The sequence below is a fragment of the Leucoraja erinacea genome, chromosome 48 (genome assembly GCF_028641065.1).
Source record: "Leucoraja erinacea ecotype New England chromosome 48, Leri_hhj_1, whole genome shotgun sequence".
Lineage (NCBI taxonomy): Eukaryota > Metazoa > Chordata > Chondrichthyes > Rajiformes > Rajidae > Leucoraja > Leucoraja erinaceus.
Genome location: NC_073424.1, coordinates 397708 through 418569, shown reverse-complemented (window position 1 = coordinate 418569; position 20862 = coordinate 397708). Strand labels below are relative to the sequence as shown.

General features: G+C 47.8%; 1 protein-coding gene across 1 annotated transcript in view; it reads left to right on the top strand.

Moving 5' to 3' along the window:
- The window catches only part of dok1b (docking protein 1b), a 79553-nt gene extending 59833 nt beyond the window's left edge, over positions 1 to 19720 (top strand). The window contains exons 3-5 of the mRNA XM_055664856.1: positions 1685 to 1763; positions 10712 to 10884; positions 17175 to 19720. Coding sequence (XP_055520831.1) covers positions 1685 to 1763; positions 10712 to 10884; positions 17175 to 18305 — 1383 coding nt within the window. The 3' untranslated portion in view covers positions 18306 to 19720. The remainder of the gene's footprint in view (positions 1 to 1684; positions 1764 to 10711; positions 10885 to 17174) is intronic.
- Positions 19721 to 20862: the final 1142 nt, after the last annotated feature.

Genomic DNA, 20862 nt, shown 5'->3' with positions numbered 1-20862 from the left:
CACAGAGGGCGGTCGGTGTATGGAACAAGCTGTTAGTGGTAGGTGAGGCAGGCACTATCATAATGTTTAAGAGACGTTTGGACAGGTACCTGGATAGGACAGGTTTAGACTGGATAGACTTGGCTTGTACTCGCTAGAAGCTCCTAATCTGAGGAAAGACATTCTTGTACATTCTTGTACAAGAAGGTTCACCAGACTGATTCCTGGGATGTCAGGACTTTCATATGAAGAAAGAATAGATAGACTCGGCTTGTACTCGCTCGAATTTAGAAGATTGAGGGGGCTATCTTATAGAAACTTACAAAATTCTTAAGGGGTTGGGCAGGCTAGATGCAGGAAGATTGTTCCCGATGTTGGGGAAGTCCAGGACAAGGGGTCACAGTTTAAGGATAAAGGGGAAATCTTTTAGGACTGAGATGAGAAAAGCATTTTTTACACAGAGAGTGGTAAATCTGTGGAATTCTCTGCCACATAAGGTAGTTGAGGCCGGTTCATTGGCTATATTTAAGAGGGAGTTTGATGTGGCCCTTGTGGCTAAAGGGATCAGGGGGTATGGAGAGAAGGCAGGTACGGGATACTGAGTTGGATGAACATGGGGAGAAGGCAGGAACGGGGTACTGATTGGGGATGATCAGCCATGATCATATTGAATGGCGGTGCAGACTCGAAGGGCCGAATGGCCTACTCCTGCACCTATTTTCTATGTTTATGTTTAGATGGATATATGCCAAGTGTGGGCATGTGGGACTAGAGTGGATGAGCCATGGTCGGTGTGGGCAAGTTGGGCCACAGCGCTTGTTTCCACGTATGACTATGACTACATGGGTGTGAGTCCAGATGGGGCACAAGGAAGGAGGGGGGGTGAAGCGATGAAGGGGTTAGGAATTATAAGGAGGAAGAAGGGAAAGGTGGAGGGTGATGTAATTACAATAGACAATAGGCATTCGGCCCTTCGAGCCAGCACCGCCATTCAATGTGATCATGTCTTATCATCCCCAATCAGTACCCCGTTCCTGCCTTCTCCCCATGTTCCCTGACTCCGCTATTTTTAAGAGCCCTATCTAGCCTTAATTACCTAAAATGTTCACACCGTTGGGTTGGAAGCTACCCAAGTGGAATATGAGATGGTCTTCCTCCTGTTTGCGTGTGGCCACCCTCTTGCAATGGAAGAGGTCCAGGACAGATAGGTCAGTGTGGGAATGGGAAGGAGTGTTAAAAGATACAAGATACAAGTTACATTCATTTATTTGCCACATGTACCAATTAGTACAGTGAAATGTGTGGTCACCATACAGCCATACGAATAAAAAAGGGCACAGTACACAATAGACTTTAACATAGACATCTCCACACAGAGGAATTAATGTTTCCCACTGTGAGGGAAGGTACCAAAGTTCAGTCATGGTGAGCAACCTTCTTCTTCTTTCGTGTGGCGTGCACAGCCTAAAGTTGTTGGACAACTTGTTCTATTTGATCTTCCGTTTGTGCACGTCGAGTTGATTGCATTAGTCGAAACAGGGAAGGTTGCAATCTTCCACTTCGTGAGCAACCAGGAGATGCAGTAGGCCAGGTAATACCCTGTACTCCAGTAGGCATCCTAGTGACCCGCTTGGGTGGTTAGGATGCTCTTAGACGCTAGTTATTAAAGATCATCTCACTTACGTTTGTCTCTCTCCTTTTGTAGCCTCCTCCCACGGACATCAGTCACGGAACAAAACCTTTGGAGATGGCGGAGAACAGTATCTACTATTCCCGGTCGGAAGGTGAGTTGTCAGTTTTTAGTTTATTAGTTCAGAGATACAGCGCGGAAACGGGGCTTTTGCCCCAGCGAGTCCGCACCGACCAGTGATCACGTTCACTAACATCATCCCACACACACAATTTACAATTCACACCAAGCCAATTAGCCTGCAAAACTGTACGTCTTCGGAGTGTGGGAGGAAACCGAAGATCCCGGAGAAAACCCACGCAGGTCACGGGGAGAAGGTACAAACTCCGTACAGACAGCACCCGCAGTCGGGATCGAACCCGGTCTCTGGCGCTGTGAGGCAACAACTCTACCGCTGGGCAGCCATGCCGTCCAAGTACTGCTGGTGTTGGAGAGGGTCGAGAGGTGGTTTATGAGAATGATCGCAGGAGTGATTGGGTTAGCGTGTGAAGAGCGTTTGACGGCACTGGGCCTATACTCGCTGGAGTTTAGAAGGATGAGGGGGGAACCTCATTGAAACTTACCAAATAGTGAACTTATGAACTTATGAAGTAGAATGGGTGGGAAGTTTTCTCCAGCATTAGATAATTTCATAAATTCTAAGAGGAGGATTAGGCCATTCGGCTCATCAAGTCTTCTACGCCATTCAGTCATGGCTGATCTATCTCTCCCTCTCAACCCCATTCTCCTGCCTTCTTCCCCATAACCCCTGACACCCGTACTAATCAAGAATCTGTCAATCTCCGCCTTAAAAATATCCATTGACTTGGCCTCCACAGATAGAATTTCTTGACACAAAAGTTGTCTTTTAACACGAATCATTGACTTAACCTCTGTCATCTTCTGTGCACGGTGGCACAGCGGTAGAGTTGCTGCCTCACAGAGCCAGAGGCCTGGGTTCGATCCCGACTATGGGTGCTGTCTGTACGGAGTTTGTACGTCCTCCCCGTGAGCTGCGTGGGTTTTCTCCGGGTGCTCCGGCTTCTTCCCACACTCCAAAGACGTACAGGTTTTGTAGGCATATTGGCTTGCGGAAAAATAGTAAATTTGTCCCTAGCGTGTGTCGGATAATGTTAGTGTGCAGGATCACCGGTCGACACGGACTAGGTGGGCCGGAGGGCCTGGTGCCACGCTGCATCTCTCAACTAAACTAAATTCCACAAGTCACTGTCCTTGGAGAAGAACATTTTTTTTTTTATCATATCCCAGTCCTACATTTCTTATGCCATTTGCCAAAATCTGTGATGTTCATATTCATAAGTTATCGGAGCAGAATTAGGCAATTCGGCCCATCAAGTTTACTCCGCCATTCAATCATGACTGATCTATCCCTCCCTCCTAACCCCATTCTCCTGCCTTCTCCCCATCACCCCTGACACCCATACTAATCAAGAATGTCAATCTCGGCCTAAAAATATCCACTGACGTCTGTGGCAATGAATTCAACAGATTCACCACCCTCTGACTAAAGAAATTCCTCCTCATCTTCTCTCTAAAGGTACGTCCTTTTGCTCCGAGGCTGTGACCTCTGGTCCTAGACTCTCCACCTAGATGGCTGTTGCTGTCAATAAATGCAGAGCACCTGCTGAATACAAGTCACTGGAGTAACTCAGATGGTCAGGCACCATCCCCAGAGGAGCTTAACATCTGTAGTTGGAAAGTTAACAGGGAGTATTCAGGGGGATAGCTTATGCATCATTTTTATGGGTGTATGGAATGAGCTGCCAGAGGAGGTAGTTGAGGCTGGGACTATCCCATCATAAAAGAAACAGTTAGAAAAGTACATGGATAGGGCATGTTCGGAGGGATATGGACCAAACGGCAGCAGGTGCGACTAGTGTAGCTGGGACATGTTGGCAAATGTGGGCAAGTAGGGCCGAAGGGCCTGTTTCCATGATGTATCACTCTATGACTCTATAACAAGAGTGGTTAATGGCACACAACATAAGTAAGGCTGACCAATACCTGATATATGCCAATAGACAATAGACAATAGAAACATAGACAATAGGTGCAGGAGAAGGCCATTCGGCCCTTCGAGCCAGCACCGCCATTCATTGTGATCATGGCTTATCGTCCCCTATCAAAAACCCATGCCTGCCTTCCCCCCATATCCCTTGACTCCACTAGCCCCTAGAGCTCTATCTAATTCTCTCTTAAATCCATCCAGTGATTTGGCCTCCACTGCCCTCTGTGGCAGGGAATTCCACAAATTCACAACTCTCTGGGTGAAAAAGTTTTTTTCTCACCTCAGTCTTAAATGACCTCCCCTTTATTCTAAGACTGTGGCCCCTGGTTCTGGACTAGCCCCACATTGGGAACATTTTTCCTGCATCTAGCTTGTCCAGTTCTTTTATAATTGGATATGTTTCTATAAGATCCCCCCTTCATTCTTCTAAACTCCAGTGAATACAAGCCTAGTCTTTTCAATCTTTCCTCGTAGGACAGTCCCGCCATTTAAGGGATCAATCTCGTAGGTGCAGGAGTAGGCCGTTCGGCCCTTCGAGCCAGCACCGCCATTCAATGTGATCATGGCTGATCATCACTAATCAGTACCCCGTATTCCACCATTCAATTCTATGACTATAACATGTCCATTGCTGACACTGTGGGCCGAAGGGCCTGTTCCTGTACTGTACTGTATTTATGGAATCAAGGAATATGGGAAGAAAGCAGGAACGGGGTACTGATTGGGGATGATCAGCCATGATCACATTGAATGGCAGTGCTGGCTTGAAGGGCTGGATGGCCTACTCCTGCACCTACTTTCTATGTTTCTATGTGGGTTGGGCAGCATCAGTGGAAGGTGTTGAAGTGGTCTGTGCGCAGACTGCCAACCATGACGTTTCCAGTGCAGACAGGAAGAGCGGCTCACTATTTGTAGCAGTGCCCTGGGTTATAAATAAAATCGCAACGCTTGAGTTGTCGGCTGACAGAAGAACATCTGAGAGGTGGGGGGGACTGGCATCCGGAACACAACCTAACGCCCCCTCACCCCAATGCCCTCTGCATTCAAGTGCCTCACTAATCCGGGGGCCCTGAGTTAGAATATCTGAGGAAGGATGTGCTGGCTCTGGATAGGGTCCAGAGGCTTACCAGAATGATCCCAGGAATGAGCGGATTAACCTATGAAGAGCGTTTGACGGAACTGAACCTGTACTCGCTGGAGTTTAGAAGGATGAGAGGGGCGACCTCATTGAAACATACAGAATAATGAAAGAGTGGATGTGGAGAGGATGTTTCCACTAGTGGGAGAGTCTAGGACCAGAGATAGACAATAGACAACAGGTGCAGGAGTAGGCCATTTGGCCCTTCGAGCCAGCGCCGCCATTCAATGTGATCATGGCTGATCATCCCCAATCAGTACCCCATTCCTGCCTTCTCCCCATATCCCCTGACTCCGCTATTTTTAAGAGCCCTATCTAGCTCTCTCTTGAAAGCATCCAGAGAACTGGCCTCCACTGTCCTCTGAGGCAGAGAATTTCACAGACTCATCACTCTCTGAGAGATCACAGTCTCAGAATTAAAGGGCGCTCTTTCAGAAAGGAGGTGAGGAGGAACTTCTTTAGACAGAGGGTAGTTAATTTGATCAGAGGGCTGCAGAGGCCAAGTCAGTGGATATTTTTAGGACAACAGAGATAGACAAATTCTTGATTAAAACAAGTGTCGTTATGGGGAGAAGGCAGGAAAATGGGATCAGGAAGCAGAGATCGGCCATGATTGAATGATGGAGCGGACTCGATGGGCCGAATGGCCTAATTCTACTCCTATATCTTGTGAACTTGTGAAAGTGGTGCAGCAGAGGAGCAGTGTGAAGGAGTCACGCAGAGCCCTAATCAGGGAGAGGAGAATGTCTTCTCAGTAGGCATACTTAGAGGAAGTTCTGCAGTGGAACAGTAAAACAGAGGCGTGAGAAGCAACAGATACTGGAACCATGAGCAAAAAACAAACTGCTGAAGGAACTCAGCAGGTCTCAGTTTTCCGGCACTTTACTTTTTTCGCTAGATTCTCTAGTTTTTAGTTTATTAGTTCAGAGATACAGCGCGGAAACGGGGCTTTTGGCCCAGTGATCCGCACTAACCAGTGATGACGTGCACTAACATCATCCTACACACACACGAAGGACAAATTACATTTACACCAAGCCAATCAGCCTGCAAACCTGCACGTCTTTGGAGTGTGGGAGGAAACCGGAAATCTCGGAGAAAGCCCACGCAGGTCACGGGGAGAACGTACAACCCCCGTACAGACAGCGCCCGTAGACAGGATCGAACCCGAGACTGCGAAGCAGGCCATGACGTTTCCACTGCAGACAGGAAGAGCGGCTCACTATTTGTAGCAGTGCCCCTGTTTATAAATAAAATCGCAACGCTTGAGTTGGCGGCCGAGAGAAGAACATCTGAGAGGTGGGGGGGGACTGGCATCCGGAACACAACCTGACGCCCCCTCACCCCAATGCCCTCTGCATTCAAGTGCTTCACTCATCCTGGGGGCCCTGAGTTAGAATATCTGAGGAAGGATGTGCTGGCTCTGGAGAGAGTCCAGAGGCTTACCAGAATGATCCCAGGAATGAGTGGGTTAACCTATGATGAGCATTTGACGGCACTGGGCCTGTAGTTCAAGTTCAAGTTCAAGTGAGTTTATTGTCATGTGTCCCTGTATAGGACAATGAAATTCTTGCTTTGCTTAAGCACACAGAACATAGTAGGCATTGACTACAAAACAGATCAGTGTGTCCATATACCATAATATAAATATATACACACATGAATAAATAAACTGATAAAGTGCAAATAACAGAAAGTGGTTATTAATAATCAGAGTTTTGTCCGAGCCAGGTTTAATAGCCTGATGGCTGTGGGGAAGTAGCTATTCCTGAACCTGGTTGTTGCAGTCTTCAGGCTCCTGTACCTTCTACCTGAAGGTAGCAGGGAGATGAGTGTGTGGCCAGGATGGTGTGGGTCTTTGATGATACTGCCAGCCTTTTTGAGGCAGCGAATGCGATAAATCCCCTCGATGGAAGGAAGGTCAGAGCCAATGATGGACTGGGCAGTGTTTACTACTTTTTGTAGTTTTTTCCTCTCCAGGGCGCTCAAATTGCCGAACCAAGCCACGATGCAACCGGTCAGCATGCTCTCTACTGTGCACCTGTAGAAGTTAGAGAGAGTCCTCCTTGACAAACCGACTCTCCGTAATCTTCTCAGGAAGTAGAGGCACTGATGAGCTTTCTTGATAATTGCATTAGTGTTCTCGGACCAGGAATGATCTTCAGAGATGTGCACGCCCAGGAATTTGAAGGTCTTGACTCCCTCTTAGACCTATGTCCTCCAGTCCTCGATTCACCTACTCTGTGCGTCTACCTAATCTATTCATCTCATGATCTTATACACCTCTATAAGATCACCCCTCATCCTCCCACTCTCCAAGGAGTACCTCCAAGGAAGGATAGTAATGATGATAAAGGAAACAGGCCATTGTTAGCTGTGGGCCAGGTGAAAGCGAGTTACAGGCAATGGGACTCGACCCGAAACGTCTCCTATTCCTTCTCTCCTTAGATGCTGCCTCACCCGCTGAGTTCCTCCAGCATTTCTGTCTACCATGGGACTCAACAAGACAACTATGCAGCTTGTACAATGACTGGGGTGGGGGAGGGACTGAAACAGAGGGGATGCAAGGGTTACTTGAAGTTGTAGAAATTAAAACACATACCGCTGGGTTGTAAGCTGCCCAAGCGTGTAGTTGTCATGTAGTTAGTTTAAGGGCCTGTCCCACTTTCACGACCTAATTCACGACCTCTGCCGAGTTTGCCCTTGACTCATACTCGCAGCATGGTCGTCACAAGGTTGAAGGTCGTAGGTAGGATGTAGGTCGTAGGTAGGATGTAGGTGCCTACCTACATCCTACCTACGACCTTCAACCTTGTGACGACCATGATGCTAGTCGTAGGTACTCATGGCATCAAGTGGGTCGGGGAGTTTTTTCTAGCCTGATGAAAAATGTCCACGAGTAAAAAAGGTTGTGAATGATGTCGTGAAATTGGGACAGGCCCTTTATCCATTTCAAGACAAGACTCACGCACGAGTCTGTTACATGCAAAACGTGCCACCACCCTTCCTTGCCTCCCTTCAACTATCAACGTGTTTACCTACAACTAGAGAGCGATCCTGAACTACTATCTAGAGACCCTCGGACTCTCTTTGATCAGACTTTGGTGGACATTATCTTGTACCAAACATTATTCACGTTATACCTTTTATCCTGTATCTGTACACTGCGAGTGGCTCGATTGTAATCAAGTATTGTCCTTCCACTGACTGGATAGCACGCAACAAAAGCTTTTCATTGTACCTCGGTACACGGGACAATAAAATCAACTTATTTCCTTATTCAGCTTCTCCGTAAATAATTCCATCCAGATTCCCTCAGCCTCCCCTGGTCTGCTTGACCCACTGACCCTGAGCTGGAGAAATGTCCCGTCTTGAAACGTCACCCACATCCTTGTCAGTCAATAGACAATAGACAAATGGTGCAGGAGTAGGCCATTCGGCCCTTCAAGCCAGCACCGCCATTCAATATGATCATGACTGATCATCCCCAATCAGTACCCCGTTCCTGCCTTCTATATTGTCTATTGTTCATTTTAAGATTAAAATAAAAATAATAAAAGACGAACAAAAACATATTATTAAAAATAAAAGGATTTGTTCTACAAAATTTGGATTCATTCAAAAGGCCGCACTTAATGGCCAAGAAGGCTGCATGCGGCGTTAAGGCCGCAGGTTCCCCACCCCTGACCTAGAGCTTTTCAGCGTACTACATCCAGATCCATAAGGAATTGGCGACGTTTCGGGTCGAAACCCTTCCTCAGACTTAACACCAAGATAAGTAGAGAAGCTGGGATGTAATGTTAAAATTGTACAAGGCATTGGTGAGACCAAATCTGGAGTATGGTGAACAATTTTGGTCACCCAATTATAGGAAGGATGTCAACAAAATAGAGAGAGTACAGAGGAGATTTACTAGAATGTTGCCTGGGTTTCAGCAACTAAGTTACAGAGATAGGTTGAATAAGTTAGGTCTTTATTCTCTGGAGCGCAGAAGGTTAAGGGGGGACTTGATAGAGGTCTTTAAAATGATGAGAGGGATAGACAGAGTTGATGTGGACAAGCTTTTCCCTTTGAGAATAGGGAAGATTCAAACAAGAGGACATGACTTCAGAATTAAGGGACAGAAGTTTAGGGGTAACATGAGGGGGAACTTCTTTACTCATAGAGTGGTAGCGGTGTGGAATGAGCTTCCAGTGGAAGTGGTGGAGGCAGGTTCGTTGGTATCATTTAAAAATAAATTGGATAGGCATATGGATGAGAAGGGAATGGAGGATTATGGTATGAGTGCAGGCAGGTGGGACTAAGGGAAAAAAGTTGTGTCAGCACGGACTTGTAGGGCCGAGATGGCCTGTGTCCGTGCTGTAATTGTTATATGGTTATATTTCGTTGTCAATGCATTTCGTTGTCTCTGTACTGTACACTGACAATGACAATTAAATTGAATCTGAATCTGAATCGGATATGGTTGCCAAGATGGCGCCCAAGCCAGGTGACTCTGCGCACTGGTCCCAGAAGTGGATCTGCTATCTCTCGTTTTAATCACTTCACTCTTTCATACCGCTCAATGCATTCAATGACTCAGTGGATTCAACCATACCTTATTGTCACAAGTTCCTAGGTATGGTGAAATTGTTTGTTTTGCATACAATACACTAAGTTATTAGCATACTTTGTGTACTGTGTGCGAAACAAAGCCGCAACGTGTAGGGCGCTGACCAAGTTATAAAAGTACTCATTGTAGACCCGATGGTCCCTCGTTCTTCTTGGCAGCGCCCACACCAGATCACTCTTTGTTCTCTGTGCTTTGTTCTCCCCCTCACCAGCCAACTTGTCCCAGCTACACTCGTCACACCTGCCTGCGTTTGGCCCATACCCCTCTAAACCTGCCCTCTCCATGTACCTGTCCAATTGTTTCATAAATGTTGCGATTATCCCTGCCTCAACTATGGGCAAAGGTGGACCGACTGAACGTTTTTGCCTTCTACCGCAGTGAAGAATGTTGATTCCACCGTGGTGGATGTTCATGTTGTATTCTATTGTGTATTGTGATCTTTTTGATTGTGTGGCTGCACGGTAAATCAAATTGCACTGTACCTTAACTGGTGCATGTGGCAATAAATGTGAACTAGAACTTGAACTCCTCCAGCAGCTTGTTCCATATGCCCACCACCAATAAGGAGTAAGCCATTTAGAACGGAGACGAGGAAACACTTTTTCTCACAGAGAGTGGTGAGTCTGTGGAGGCAGGTTCTCTGGATGCTTTCAAGAGTGAGCTAGATAGGGCTCTAAAAGATAGCGGAGTCAGGGGATATGGGGAGAAGGCAGGAACGGGGTACTGATTGGGGATGATCAACCATGATCACATTGAATGGCGGTGCTGGCTCGAAGGACCAAATGGCCTACTCCTGCACCTATTGTCTATTGTCACCCTTTATGTCAAAAGGTTACCCCTCAGATTTCTGTTAAATCTTCCCCCCCTCACCTTAAACCTATGTCCTCTGGTTATTGATTCCCCTACTCTGGGCAAGAGACTGGGTAAGATCTATTCCTCTTATGATTTTGTACACCTCTGTAAGATCACCCCTCATCCTCCTAAACTTCAAGGAATAGAGACCTTGCCCGCTCAACCTCTCCCTGTAGCTCAGACCGTCGAGTCCTGGAAGCATCCTCGTAAATCTTCTCTGCACCCTTTCCAGTTTTGACAACATGTTTCCCAGATCTGAACACAGTACTCTAACACAATACCCTGAATGTGGCCTCACCAACGTCTTGTATAACTGCAACCTTTCCATAGAGCTGAGCCGAACGTTCTTAAACATCTATGTCTTCCCTCTTCACGAGTCTTCCTTCTGATTAAACAGCAGTGTGTGTATGTCCTCTTCCTCTCCTTCCACAGTGACCGAGTTCTGGGTGAGCGTGCAGAAGACAGAAGCGGCAGAGAGGTGCAACCTCCACGGCACGTACATCCTGAAAGCGGACAAGGAGAGCTTGGTACTGAAGGACACCAAGACCAACGAAGTTCTGTACAACTGGCCGTACAAGCTGCTGCGTCGCTATGGACGGGATATGGTAATCTTGGGAGTCTCCCTTCTTGCATATCGCTGATTCCAGGGCGCGGAAATCCTGGGGGGTACGGGGAGAGGGGGGGGGGTCATTTCCCCCCCCCCCCCCCCCCCGCATGTTTTGTAATCCGGACTTAATCAGCCGCGTTCTAAGGGCTGAATCGGCCCGTTCGCGGGGCCTTTCATCACCCGGTGCGGCTTAAAATCAAACTGCTGCATCGAAGCGATCGAGGCTCCCGATGTTGAAGCCCCCGCCGTCTGATGAAAGGCCCCATGAACGGGCCGATTCAAGCCCCACGATTCGGGGCGGACGAAGCTGCTGTTGCTGGAGTTCGGAGTCGGTCAACAACCAGGCCAGCTCCCGATGTTACCGTCCACAGGGCCCACCACCAAAGCCTCGCCCGTGTGCACATGCGCGTGCGCGCGGCCGCCAAAAAATGGTGTTCCCCGCATGTTTTGATAGCGATTTCTGTGCCTGGCCGAGTCTCTGGAAAGCTGTAAGGAACCATGCTACAAAGAGACAAAGTCTCCGAAACATACAGTGAGCGTTTGACGCCCCTGGGCCTGTACTCGCTGGAGCTTAGTAGGATGAGGGGAAACCTCATTGAAACTTACTGGATAGTGAAAGGCCTGGATGTGGAGATGATGGTTCAGAATTAAAGGACATACAAGGAGATGAGATGGAATGTCTTTAGTCAGAATGCAGTGAATTACCACGTACGGCTGTCAAGGCCAAGTCAGTTGATATCTTTAAGGCAGAGATTAACATATTCTTGATTTGCACGGATGTCAGGCGTTGTTGTGAGAAGACAGGAGAATGGGATTAGGAGGGAGAGATAGATCAGCCATGACTGAGTAGGCTTGATGGATCGAATGGCCTAATTCTGCTCCTATCACTTATAAACAGCCTTGGTTTTAGCTGAGTGGGTCCCAAGCTTTAAATCCTTAATCAAACTGGTATCCATTGACCAAGTTATTGATCTTAGAGTAATACAGCATGGAAACAGGCTCTTCAGCCCAAATCAGCCATGCTAACCCAGATGCCCTATTTAAGCTAGTCTGATTTACAATTTCACAAATTCACAAATTATAGGAATAGAAATAGGGCATTCGGCCCATCGAGTCTACTCCACCAATCAATCATGGCTGATGTCAGCCTCCTAATCCCATCTTCTTGCCTGCTCCCCATAAATCTTGACACCCGTTCTAATCAACAATTTGTCTATCTCTAGAGGGCGTGAGTTATAGGCAGAGGTTGAGCAGGCTGGGTCTCTATTCCTTTGTGCATCTTCTCCAGGTGCTCTGGTTTCCTCCTACACTCCAAAGACGTACATGTTTGTAAGTTAATTTGGCTTCGGTAACAATTGTCTTCTCCCAGGTGCTCTGGTTTGCCTCCTACACTCCAAAGACTTCACATTTTGTATCTACCTAATTTGGAGGTCGTGTGTCAACAATTGTAATTTGTTTGAAGTGTGTCAAAAAGGTTGATGAAGGCGAGTGTACGTGTTGTGTACATGGACTTCGCTGGCATTCGCAGACTTCCGCAGGCTGCTCTTTTGTGTAGATCCTGGGTGCGTGGGTTCGGATCCCACTTGGGAGGTAAAGTGTCTCACCACAAATCGTGTCTTTGATTTTTTTTGATAGACACGTATCCAAAAAGGTTGATGAAGGCAGAGCTGTAGATGTTGTGTACATGGACTTCAGTAAGGCATTCGACAAGGTTCCGCATGGTAGGCTGCTCTGGAAGGTTAGATCGCATGGGATCCAAGGAGAGATAGCTGAATGGATAACAAATTGACTCCATGGAAGGAAGCACAGGGTGATGGTGGAAGGTTGCTTCTCAGACTGGAGGCCTGTGACTAGTGGTGTGCTTCAGGGTTCAGTGCTGGGCCCGTTACTGTTTGACATCTCCATCAATGATTTGGATGAGAACTTACAGGGCAAGATTAGCAAGTTTGTTGATGATACAAAAGTGAGTGGTTTTGCAGATAGTGAAGATGGTTGTGAACGATTGCAGCAGGATCTGGATCGATTGGCCAGGTGGGCGGAGGAATGGTTGATGGAATTGAACACAGAAAGTGTGAGGTGTTACATTGTGGGACGTCGTTCAAGGGCACGGCCTACACAGTGAATGGTAGGCCTCTGGGTGTAGAGCAGAGGGATCTAGGAGTACAGGTGCATGGTTCCTTGAAGGTTGAGTCGCAGGTAGATAAGGTGGTCAAAAAAGCTTTTGGCACTTTGACCTTCATCAGTCAGAGTATTGAGTGTAGAAGTTGGGAGGACATGTTGCAGTTGTATAAGACGTTGGTGAGGCCGCATTTAGAATATTGTGTTCAGTTCTGGGCACCGTGTTATAGGAAAGATATTGTCAAGCTTGAAAGGGTTCAGAAATATTTACGAGGATGTTGCCAGGACTAGAGGGTGTGAGTTATAGGCAGAGGTTGAGCAGGCTGGGTCTCTATTCCTTTGAGCGCAGGAGGATGAGGGGTGATCTTATCGAGGTGTGTCAAATCATGAGAGGAATAGATTGGGTAGATGCACATAGTCTCTTGCCGAGAGTAGGGGAATCGAGGACCAGAGGCCAAAGGTTGATTTCTCTACCTTGTAGTAACCCTTCCGTTCCCTGTCTCTCCGTCCCTCGCTCAACCTAGTTCTCCGACGTTCCATTGTCCTCCTGATTAAATTTACTGATTGTATGCCTTGTTGTCACCTTCCCCTCAGCCAACAATGTACCATTGTACATGTCCTTGATCGTCGTTTCTTTTGACCTGACGTATTCATATCTCTATTCCTTCCATATCTCTAGTCTCCCTCTCCCCTGATTCTCAGTCTGAAGAAGGGTCTTGACCAGAAACATCACCTATTCCTTCTCCCCAGAGATGCTGCCTGTCCCTCTGAATTACCCCCAACATTTTGTGTCTATATTCGGTGTAAACCAGCATCTGCACCTCCTTCCTACACATACTATACACGAGTATGATCAAGCCATAGGTACAACAGGTAGTGCAAAAAAAAAAATGAGCGGGCAGATGCAGTATTTAGTTTAATTTATTATTGTCATGTGTCATTTGAAACATATAAAATTGTTAAGGGCTTGGACATGCTAGAAGCAGGAAATATGTTCCCGAGTTTAAGAAGGAACTTCCTTCGCTCCATAGATGCTGCTGCACCCGCTGAGTTCCTCCAGCAGTTTTGTCTACCAAACATGTTCCCGATGTTGGGGGAGTCCAGAACCAGGGACCACAGTTTAAGAATAAGGAGTAAGCCGTTTAGAACGGAGACGAGGAAACACTTTTTCTCACAGAGAGTGGTGAGTTTGTGGAATTCTCTGCCTCAGAGGGCGGTGGAGGCAGGTTCTGTGGATGCTTTCAAGAGAGAGATATATAGGGCTCTTAAAGATAGCGGAGTCAGGGGATATGGGGAGAAGGCAGGAACGGGGTACTGATTGGGGATGATCAGTCATGATCACATTGAATGGCGGTGCTGGCTCGAAGGCCGAATGGCCTACTCCTGCACCTATTGTCTATTGTGTACCAAGTTTAACTGAAAAGTTTTTGTTGCGTGCTGTGTTGTCAAAGAAAAGACTAAAGATCGGCACAAAGTGCTGGAGCAATTCAGCGGGTCAGGCATCATCTCTGGAGAAAAGGAACAGGTGACGTTTTAGGTCAGAATCCTTCTTGCAGAAGGCAGGAGAAGCTAGAGGTCATGTTTTTCGGCCTCCTGGTGCTTCTTCCCAATGGTAGTGGTGAGATATGTGTGTGATCAGGGTGGTGTGAGATTTTGATGATATGAGTCCAAAGGAATTTATTTGGAGTATTGCGTGCAGCTCTGGTCACCCCATTATAGGAAGGATGTAGGGGCTATGGAAAGTGTGTTTAGTTTAGTTTAGAGGTACACAGCGGGAACTAGCCCTCCGTCCCACCGAGTATCGCGCCGACCAGCGATCCCCACACACTAACACTATCCTACACGCAAAGGACAATTTTACATTTATACCAAGCCAATTAACCTACACACCTGTACGTCTTTGGAGTGTGGGAGGAAACCGAAGATCTCGGAGAAAACCCACGTGGTCACGTGGAAAACGTACAAACTCCGTTCAGACAGCGCCCGTAGTCGGGATTGAATACGGTTCTCCAGCGCTGTAAGGCATGGAAGGCATGCTTTCCCACAGGAAATCCATTATCGATGATTAAAACGAACTGCGAGCAAGCAAAAAATCTTTTCTACGCAACTTCGGATCCTCCCAAGTTCCTAAACTCACTTTTCTTTCATTGCTGACCCTGAAAGATGTGAGTAGTTTCTGATCAACAATTTAAATGTTTCAGCAGAATAGAACATAGAACAGTACAGTGCAGGAACAGGCCCTCGTGTACAGACAGAGAAGATTAGTTGGTCTTGGCATCATGTTCTGCACTGACACTGTGGACAAAGGGTGTGTTCCTGTCCTGCGCTTAGTTTATTGTCACGTGTACAAGGTACAGTGAAAAGCTTTTGTTGCGTGGTATCCAGTCAGCGGAAAGACAATACATGATTACAATCTTGCCGCCCGCAGTGTACATGGAAACATGTTCCCGATGTTGGGGGAGTCCAGAACCAGGGGCCATAGTTTAAGAATAAGGGGCAAGCCAATTAGAACGGAGATGAGGAAAAACTTTTTCACACAGAGAGTTGTGAGTCTGTGGAATTCTCTGCCTCAGAGGGAGGTGGAGGCCGGTTCACTGGATGCTTTCAAGAGAGTTAGATAGGGCTCTCAAAGATAGCGGAGTCAGGGGATATGGGGAGAAGGCAGGAACGGGGTACTGATTGGGGATGATCAGCCATGATCACATTGAATGGCAGTGCTGGCTCGAAGGGCCGAATAGCCTACTCCTGCACCTATTGTCTATTGTCTAAAGCCTCTTAACTGCCACTAACATTACAGCCTCTTCCAACACCCTGTCATCGGGTGCCAGACCCCTTTATGTAAAGGAAAACACCCGCACCTCTCTTTTAAATTTTGATCCTCTCACTTTAAAGCTACGCCCTCTTGACTTTGACCTTTGCACCCTGGGAAAAGGTGCTAGCTCTCTTCCTTATCTATGCCTCGCATCATTTTATACACTTCCATCAGGTCTCCCCTCAGACTCTGGCATTCTAGAGAAAAGGGGCGGCACTGTGGCGCAGCGGTAAAGTTGCCGGTAGGGGCCCGGGTTCGATCCTGACTGCGGGTGCTGTCTGTACAGAGTTTATCCGTTCCTCCTTTTGAGCTGCGGGGGTTTCTCTCCAGGGGCTCCGGTTTCCTCCCACACTCCAAAGACGTGCAGGTTTGTTGGGCTAATTGGCGTGGGTAAATTATCCCCAGTGTGTGTCGGATGGTGCAAGTGTTGGAATCGCTGGCCGGCGCAGACTCGTTGGGCCGAAGGGCTTGTTTCCGCTCTGTATCTGTAAACTAAACTAAACCCCCCTCCCTCAACCGCACATTGGGGGAACAGACCCAACGGGTCTGCACTTGGTCCAGTATACTCTGTGTGTGTGTGTGTGGATGTGTGTGTATTGTTTTACATGTGAAACGTATCTCCTCGAAAACCTCCTAACATAGAAAATAGGGTCAGGAGGAGGACATTCGACCCTTCGAGCCAGCACCGCCATTCATTGTGATCACGGCTGATCGTCCCCTATCAATAACCCGTGCCTGCCTTCTCCCCATCTCCCTTGATTCCACTAGCCCCTAGAGCTCTATCAAACTCTCTCTTAAATCGATCCAGTGATTTGGCCTCCACTGCCCTCTGTGGCAGGGAATTCCATAAATTCACAACTCTCTGCGTGAAAAAGTCTTAAATGGCCTCCCCTTTATTCTAAGATTGTGATTCTGGACTCGCCCAACATTGGGAATGACTACGGTTTGTCACAGCTGCCACAGACAGACATAAAAACAGTTTTTATCCACGAGTAGTTGCTCTACTCAAGAGCCAAAAATCTGTAGCCTCCCTTTGATCTGGTATTTTGTTGGTTCACGTGCTTGATCAATGGTGTTTTATCAGCCAATTAATATATTTTTAGTATTAATGTTTAGTGTTTTCTGAGTCATTCGTAATGTTTAGTGTTTTCTGAGTCATTCGTAACTGCCACTGTATGTCATGTTGTTACTTGTGGGCGGAGCACCAAGGCAAATTCCTTGTATGTGAGTACTTGGCCAATAAACTTACTTTTTCCTGCACATTGGGAACATTTTTCCTCCTTGTATAATATTCGACATTAAATGATGTTGCTGTGCCTTATTCCACTCCCATCACTGAGTTTTCTTGTGTTTGGCAGGTCATGTTTTCCTTCGAGGCCGGGCGGCGCTGTGATTCCGGTCCGGGCAACTTCACCTTCGAGACCAAGCACGGCAACGACGTCTTCCTGATTGTGGAGAGCAAAATCCAGGAGCAGAAGGCCCAGGCGGAGGAGAACCATCGGGGTCTTCACCTCTTGGAAACCGGGGACCGGAGCGGCTCGTCAGACTCGCTCACCACGGAGCCGTCTCCTCCGAGCTCGGTGGGGACGAGCGCCGGCTCCGGGGCCAAGGGAAGCCCCGGCGGCCGAGCCGGTGGCGGGATGGGACCGCCGGCGAAAACGGAGCAAGCGGGAAATAGGGGCGTGGAGGAGAAAGGCCTGACCAAGCACCTGAAGACCCGCAGCCTGCCTGACCCCCCGAAGCTGGGGCCGCCGACCCCACCGCGATCCCCTGTGCCCAAGCACATGGCCAACTCCGACCCCAGCTCCATCTACTCTGACCCGCTGGACGCCATTGGCAAGCGTAGCTTGGACTGCCCGTACTCCGATCCGCTGGACAGCATCCCCAAGGACCCCGCCGGGATCCACCCTCCGCCCCGCGTGGGCTCCAAGGAGCGGAGGGGCGCGGAGCCTCTGTACGCGGACATATACGAGCGGGTGAACTACGACTTCTCCCGTGTGGCAGTCTCCGCCCCGAGGTCGGACGAGCACATCTACGACGAGCCCGAGGGCCGGGCCTTCCAACATCTACCCGAGGGCAGGTCCCCTCAACCCCTCCCTGCCACCGCCAACATCTACGACCAGGCCAAGCAGCAAGGGGAACAGGATTCCTGGAAAGATAAGGCATCCTGCGCTTCCTCCCCAAAACATTATGTGCTACCCCCCCCGAGGGGCGGCAAGAAGTTGATTGGCAAACCTCAGAAGCCCAAGTCCAAACCATTGCCTGCGCCCAAACCACCCAACAGGTTGTACGCGAAGGACCCGAAAGAGGTTGGAAAGGAACAGGCCAACCCCGGGACCGAGAGGTCAGTGGTCAAGAACAACTTTAACAGCTCAAATAACTGTATTTACAGCAAGGTTGTGAAGAACAAAAAAACAGAAAAAGAGTTGTCCGTTGATGAATTCACCATTAACCAGGACTCTGTTTACGAAGATCTGGGGAACCTCTGATGGGCCCCATCTCAAATTAATTTTGGGTCTTGGAAACAGAATGTGCTTCTTTGCAGAGGATATTAGTCTAACCTGGCATCATGTTCCAGCATGGACATTGTGGGCCGAAGGGCCTGTTCCTGTTCTGTACTGTTCTGTGTTCTTTGTCCACCTCGTTTTCCAAAGATCCCGGGCACTGCCTTAAACAAGGATAAAGCATTGGGCAGTCCTGTACGAACAGCCAACACAGGGATAGCTAACGTTGTTCTTGTTTTTCTTCAAGAGTCAAGAGTGTATTATTGTCATTTGTCCCAGACAGAAGAACGAAATTCTTACTAGCAGCAGCACGGCAGAATATGTAAACATAATACTCTGCAACTTCTGTCCCTCTGTTCGGCATGCCAGCAAAAAGCAGATAGGTCTTAGACACACTGATTATAGTAAATGTTGGATTGGCGCGGACCCGGTGGGCCGAAGGGCCTGTTTCCGCGCTGTGTCTCTAAACTAAAAGGAGTAAGGTACCTTTTTAAATGTGAAAGTCCAATTTTTGATTTTAATGTGCTTTTGCTCAGCCTCTCTCAGATCAGCATTTACATGCATGACCAAGGCTGGGTTAATGAACGACTGTTTTAATTTCTGTCAGCCATCCACTTGCCCACCTCTCAATCCCAGTTCTGTGCAACGGTGTGGAATCAGGTCGTGAGTGGGAGGAGCAGAATTAGGCCATTCGGCCCATCGTCCACTCCGCCATTCAATCACGGCTGATCCATCTCTCCCTGCTAACCCCATTCTCCTGCCTTCTCCCCGTAACCCCGTGACACTCTTTCCAGGAACGGCTTCCCGGAGAGCTCACGTTAGGTCAGAGGTTTGACGCTTGGCGGCGAGCTCATAGTTGACTGGACTGCGACGAAGGCGAGGGGGGTGGGAGGCGGAGAAGATGGAGGAGGGGACAGATCTCCTTGGAAAGATGCATGAGAGAGAGAGAGAGAGAGAGAGGGTCCACTTTGTGGAAGTAGATGTGCCAGAAGGAACTGCAGATGCTAGTTTAACACCGAAGATAGACACAAAATGCTGGAGTTGACACGAAACGTCGCCCATTCCTTTTATCCAGAGATGCTGCCTGTCCCACAGCTTTTTGTGCCTATCATCATGGAAGATGTTTCCTGACACCGCACAACCACAATGGAAGGCTGTGCAAATGGTGACAGTGACCTTGGCAGGAGACTTTTTATCCACAAACTACTTATGGTGTAAGAGAACAGGGTACTCTCCAAATACCTGCTGGAAAGATTATTTTTATGTATTAAAAATAACAGTTTATAAAGATTTAGATTTTTTTTATTAACTAAATTCTTTCTTTGACTGTTGTGTATTCTGAAGCTGTTAATTATTTGTAAAAATCGTCCATTTATAAAGATGTGTGAATTTGTTCAGTTCATCTGGTTTCTCCGTGTTGTCATCTTGATTCATAGCGTAGCTGCTCACATTAGCCGAGCCCGCATCAGTTCCTCCTCTCCCTTCTTCCGCTTCCCCTTATGGTCTGCGTAGGAGGGAACTGCAGATGCTGGTTTACACCGAACACAGACACGAAATGCTGGAGTAACTCAGCGGGACAGGCAGCATCTCTAGAGAGAAGGAATGTTGGGGGAGTCCAGAACCAGGGGCCACAGTTTAAGAATTAGGGGGAAGCCATTTAGAACGGAGACGAGAGAGTGGTGAGTCTGTGGAATTCTCTGCCTCAGAAGGCAGTGGAGGCAGGTTCTCTGGATGCTTTCAAGAGAGAGCTAGATAGGGCTCTTAAAAATAGGGGATATGGGGAAAAGGCAGGAACAGGGTACTGATTGGGGATGATCAGCCATGATCAGATTGAATGGCGGTGCTGGCTCAAAGGGTCGAATGGCCTCCTGCACCTATTGTCTATTGTCAATTGATCGGATGACGTTTCGGGTCATAGAAACATAGAAAATAGGTGCAGGAGTAGGCCATTCGGCCCTTTGAGCCTGCACCGCCATTCAATATGATCATGGCTGATCATCCAACTCAGTATCCTGTACCTGCCTTCTCTCCATACCCCCTGATCCCTTTAGCCACAAGGGCCACATCTAACTCCCTCTTAAATATAGCCAATGAACTGGCCTCAACTACCTTCTGTGGCAGAGAATTCCAGAGATTCACCACTGTGTGAAAAAAGTTTTTCTCATCTCGGTCCTAAAGGATTTCCCCTTTATCCTTAAACTGTGACCTCTTGTCCTGGACTTCCCCAACATCGGGAACAATCTTCCTGCATCTAGCCTGTCCAACCCCTTAAGAATTTTGTAAGTTTCTATAAGATCCCCCCTCAATCTCCTAAATTCTAGCAAATACAAGCCGAGTCTACCCAGTCTTTCTTCATATGAAAGTCCTAACATCCCAGGAATCAGTCTGGTGAACCTTCTCTGTACTCCCTCTATGGCAATAATGTCCTTCCTCAGATTTGGAGACCAAAACTGGACGCAATACTCCAGGTGTGGTCTCACCAAGACCCTGTACAACTGCAGTAGAACCTCCCTGCTCCTATACTCAAATCATTTTGCTATGA